A 5,753-nucleotide genomic window follows, 5' to 3' on the forward strand; every position below is an offset into this window, starting at 1 on the left:
CTTGCTAATAGATGGTGTTCCAACACAAACACATTTGTTTTTCCTTGGGGAAAATCAACAATAACATTGGAAGTCATAGAGGTTTGTTTTGGTTACTCTCTTTTGGGTTCCTTTATTTCTAACCCTCTTATGAACAATGATCAACTAAAAGCAGAAAAGGAATTAATGGAAGCAAGAAGACTGTTTAACCGTTCTAAAGCTAAAAAAGTAAATCAAAGGGCATGGATGATGCATTTTATGGAGTGTGAAAGCAAAGTGGAACATGAAGCTTTTTTGGTTTATTGGTTATTAAGGTTTGTTTTTCCTGCAGATGCTTATGATACTATTTCGAAAAGTGTTATTCCAGTTGCAGTACATTTAGCTCGTGGAAATAGAATAGCTCTTGCGCCCGCTGTTTTAGCTAGTGTTAATAGGGATTTGAGTTTACTTAATAGTGTCATTACAAAAAATGCCACAACAACCATGAAGAGTTTTAGAGTAACTATTTGGGCTCCATTTCAATTGGTTCAAATATGGGCTTTAGAGAGATTTTTAGTTCTTAGTCCACGCCCTTATACAATAGGGCATGGTCTACCAAAGGTGGCTAGATGGGATGGAGTTAAAGTTTTGAAAAATAAAAACTTGAAAAAGGACTTGGATATTGCAGGATTTGGAAATGGTTATTTGTGGCAACCATATGCAAATTCACCATTTGTAAAGGATTATAATGAAAAAGATATGCGGAAATGTTATAATCCATGGTGGAAGCATTCGAAATCAAGTGAGGAAAGAGATAACAAGAGAGTGAAGGTTGAGAAACATTAAATGGAAGGTTCTAATGAAGAGTTTCATTTTTCATTTCATGAACTGTCAAGTTATGATGATAACGATGAAGCATCGAAAATGGAAAGAATGTCTAGTAATGAATTTGGTGATGAGATAGTCAAGTTCTGATATAGAAATGGTGAATAAGAGGAAGGTGTTAATCCTTTTATATTAGAGATGGAATTTGATCTTGAAAACAGGTCTGAGAAGCTTGAAAGAGTGATGTTTAAACTAAAAGAAGCAATATTTGGAATTAAGGCATAGTGATCCAGTTGATTTGTAACAACACAACAATTTATAACGATTAATTGATAACTCCTTTGAATGTTATTGTTGCTTTCATTTTGTAGTAGTTAATATGAAGCTGCTGAAGTTGTGGTTATTTTGTTCATTATGGAAACATCAAAGTAAATTAATTAGTAATTTTGTTATAGATTTGCATCAAAGAAGAACTTGTATTGATAATAAGGAGTATCTCAATTTCCTATTAATGAACTTGTTTAAATATTTGCTTTATGATATCAAAAATTTATTTTTTAAATTTATTTAATAATTAATATATTTGGATTAAATATATTCTTTATTCAATAAATTTCTCTGTCTATATTAAGTGTCTAAATAGAAATGGTGAGTAATCTAATCCAGTGAGTTTTAGATAATCTCTAATATTATTTGAAATATTAAATTTAGTCTAATTTAACTTTACAAATTTGACTTGTTAAAAAAATTTATTCTCACTTATAAATACATCATTATTTATAGAGAGGCTTTTGATATATGCTTCATATAAATTTTATGCACTCAAATCTAAGGAAGATGCATTTCAAAACAAACATACTGAGATGGCTACAATCCAATCAAGACGGTTTACAAATATATTGTCAAATTTTACAATCTATGTTCATTAAAATGTTATAAGTATTAGATTAAAAAATGACAATATTATGCTATTTAATTGATTGAACGAGTGAACATAGTTTATTTTCTTTTCCTTGTCTCACAAGCTTCAGTCTTATGCATTGAATTCGGGAAAGTACAATGAAGATGGTTAACCTTCTTACATTATATAGACTTATATAGTGCAAGAGAGGTGCCTATGTTCAATCTTTGTTATTAATCAATAATCACTTTTCAATCTCAAGGGTTATGAGATATTTCTAATTGTAGTTCATGATCCCACTACTAAAAAATTACATTTAATTTTTAACGTGAGGAAGATTTAACCTCGGTTACAAAACTGAGGTAATGGAATACGTTAGAAAATTTTTTCATTTCACTCCTCGATTTTTTATTAATCGATAGGTAAAATTGTCTGCATATGTATTCGATCTCCAACAACTACATTTATAATACTTTCATCACTATATAGCGCTAAACTTTTCTCTCGGTTGAAATTTAAATCGAGGTAATAAAGAAATATTATTTCCTCGGTTGACTATTAAGTTCTTATGATGAAGAAATGGAAAATTGAGAGACTTTCTCTAATAATGAAGCAACATGTGGAAATAAGGCATAGTGCTCCTTAGTTGATTTGTAACGACACAACAATTTAGAACAATTTAATGTTAACTCCTTTGAAGCTGATTAGATAACTTGGGTAGATACATTACTGCAGGAATTGCTTGGGATATAGGTAGTATGTCTTTTATAGAAGCTGAGGCTTTAGCTTTGAAAGAAGCTATTCAACATGTTGTTACCATGAATTTGGATAATGTGATATTCGAAAGCGACTCTTAAATGGTAATTCAAGGCATTCATTCTGCAGCTACTGGTTCGTCTGAGTTTAATTTTATTCTTCTTTCAATAAATCGTTTGTCAGCTTTTATTCCAAACTTTGAGGTAAAGTTTATTAAACGCCAAGCAAATACGGTTGCCGACTCGTTAGTTAATATGGTGTCGTTTTCTTTACCTCCCCATTTCACTTGGGAGGACGGCACGCTAGGCCCTTCACGCGGAATTTGGAAGGAGGAAGCGCCGGTGGCGGGATGAATTTTGTTTCAGTTCTTCCTACGATATCACACGAACTTTTTAATTATCCTACGAGTAGGAAAGGGGAAAAAGATCTCAAATAAACCCTAGGAGTTTGCTAAGTGTGGGGATTCACCTAGACTAGAAATTCTGGAGTCCGGGAGGTTGGTTATACGTAGGGAAGAGTTTAAGCACCCTACATATCCGTAGTACTCTACGGGAACCTTCTTTGTGTCTATGTGTTTGTGTTTGTTGCTTATTGATTGGGAAAGTTTCTCCTTTGTGTTAGGAGAAGGAATTAATTGAATTAAAAGAAAGACAGACTGACTGACTATTTTTGGTATTTTGTTAGCTCGCTGAGATTCCTTGTGAACCTCATGCCTACATATCCTTAATGGAAGTCAGAGCTTTTTGTAGTTCGGAGAACTAATTAGGTAAATTAATTATTTTTGGTGTCTTGCTTGAAGCTCAAGGTTGAAGCTTGAATTAAATCTCTGTTTACAGTAAAGAGACATGAAGTCATCTTTATAGAGAGGTATTTCTACTATTCCACCACAAACATTTAAAAGAGTGACAGAAAAGCTGAATTCATTTCATTAAGAGAGGGACCTTACTTGTATGTTTGCAAGTATGCCAGTCACGTGTCTCTTGAATGAAAGAAGGATTCTCATCCAAATTAGGGAAAGTGTACAAGTCTGGGTTTGTTTGCCTCAGAGCATACCTTTCAAAAGTCCTAAATGGGAGAATGTTTGAAATTGAAATTGAAATTGAAATGTTTGTTTGTTTGAAGGTGGTGAGATAGGAGAAATATCTCTCTACAGAGATAAGCTATGTCTATCTACTGTTTGAAAGATTTGATTTTTTTAGCTGGCTTGTATGAGGCCCAAGCTTGAGGCTTTTGATTGATTTAGTGTTTTATTGAATCTGGGAGATAACTCTACCGAGAATTGACTTAAACTAAGAAGTTTTTGTGTTCTGTACAAAGCCCAGAATTGAGGCTGACTCTTTATTGAAAAATATGTCTTTTACTGACTGAGACTGGTGAGATTATCTTTTTAAAGAAATGAATGGAGGCTGACCCTTTCTAGGGGTTTTATTCAGTTGGAGAATTTATCTTTTGAAAGTTCAATTTTTGGAGGCTAACCCTTTCCAGGGGTTTTGACTCTGCTGGTGAAATTATCTATTAAAAGACTGATTTTTGGAAGCTAACCCTTTCCAGGGATTTATGGACGATAGCAGAAAGATTATCTAATTGAGACTTCTTATTTTAAAGTCCAAGATTAAGGCTGGCACTGACTGAGGATAGACAGATAAGGAACCTAGACTCTGCTAAGGAAAATTAATGAAGATAAGGGTGATAGAGACTGTCAATTTCCCTCATTCCAAAAGGTGTGCTCAATATTGAGATTGAGGCAATCTTGGCTTGTTTAAAGTCTGGTTTAAAGAATGGAAGAAACTCACCAGGGTAGGCTAAAAGGTTACTAAAGATCTGCTCCTATGTTTATAAGAAACCTGATGGGTCCTTGTATACAAGCTCAAGAGGAAGCTGGGAATGCTTTTAAGAAGCCTGTGGGTCCTTGTACAAAGCCCAAGAGGAGGCTAATCGAGGGTCCTTGTTATAGCACAAGAGAAAGCTATGTGGTTTTGAACTTCCTCGCATCAGCAGTACAAGCATTGCTCTTATGACCAGGTTGACCACACTTGAAACATACAATCCTAGCAGGAGCATCTCCTCCACTAGACCTCTGACCATGAGTAACTCTTTGTTTCCCTTTACCAGCATCATACGGTTTCCCACGGCTTTGTTGATTCTTGCCCCTTCTATCACTAACCATCTTGTGATGAGCATTACTATCCTCCTCAAAGATCCTACAACTGTCAACCAAATCAGAAAACAAACGGATCTTTTGGTACCCAACAGCCTTCTTGATCTCTGAGCGTAGCCCATTCTGAAACTTGATGCACTTAGAAAATTCAGCACCTTCGCCATCAAAGTGAGGATAGAACTTAATCAACTCAGTGAACTTGGCAGCATACTCGGTCACAGACTTATTCCCTTGCGTCAACTCTAATAAATTCCCTACGGAACACATTCCAAGTGACTTCCTCACCTGAAAACTCCAACCTAGCAAGCGTCTCCAACCACCAATCATCAGCTTCCTTAGCCAGCATATGAGTGCCATATCTAACCTTTTGAGCAGGAATGCAATCCATAACACGGAAGATTCACTTGAGCTCCTTCAACCAATCAAGAGCACAATCAGGGTCATGCGTACCCCTGAACACCGGCGGATTCTCCCTTTGGAATGTCGCCAAACTACGAGATCCATCATTCTCGTCAGCATTCGGTTGGTTCTGCATAGCCTGAGCCACCGCTTCCAAAGCAGCAGCTATCGCAACATCATTCCTCCCAGCCATAGCATCACTACAACACAAAAACAATCAGCACAAACAACAATACACGATTGTTAGACTACACTACGACTCGACACTTGGCCGGACAAGACCGACCTGTTCGGATACCACTAATGTAACACCCCAAATCTACCCCAAGCATTTATGCGGAAAATAAGAGTATAAAAAAATTCTCAACAGAATCAGGATGTCACACATTCAACATAAACATAAACCTGTCATGCTTTTTAAACTAATACATAACACTATCAGGATTGGAGTGAACAAAACTCATAACATATATCTCAACCTCTGAATACATAGTATTCAGAGTATAACCCAAACTTAGGTTCAACATGCAACAGATTCACGATGATTCAACAATTAATACATAACATCTTTTGAATCACAAAAAGCAGCAATACAAACAACTCCTCAAATACATCATAAGGTTCAATAAACAAATAACAACATCAAGCAAGTGTTCATTTCCCCCCAAGTGCTACGTATCAGAGCAATGACACCCAAAACTCAACTATAAGCAGAAACAGCTACTCATCTGGATTACCTGCACGTTACCCATGTGG

General features: G+C 35.6%; 1 protein-coding gene across 1 annotated transcript; it reads right to left on the reverse strand.

Annotated features, from left to right (window-relative positions):
* Nucleotides 1-4,406: 4,406 nt before the first annotated feature.
* On the reverse strand, nt 4,407-4,955 carry LOC131658980 (uncharacterized). Its single transcript, XM_058928226.1, has one exon. It carries the CDS (start codon nt 4,953-4,955, stop codon nt 4,407-4,409), a length of 549 nt encoding a protein of 182 aa, XP_058784209.1.
* Nucleotides 4,956-5,753: the final 798 nt, after the last annotated feature.

Source organism: Vicia villosa, linkage group LG3 (assembly GCF_029867415.1).
Source record: "Vicia villosa cultivar HV-30 ecotype Madison, WI linkage group LG3, Vvil1.0, whole genome shotgun sequence".
NCBI classification, from domain to species: domain Eukaryota; kingdom Viridiplantae; phylum Streptophyta; class Magnoliopsida; order Fabales; family Fabaceae; genus Vicia; species Vicia villosa.

Bases quoted from the DNA above. Each gene is read 5' to 3' on its own strand.
- LOC131658980 (XM_058928226.1), bottom strand. From the start codon at position 4,955: ATGGCACTCATATGCTGGCTAAGGAAGCTGATGATTGGTGGTTGGAGA.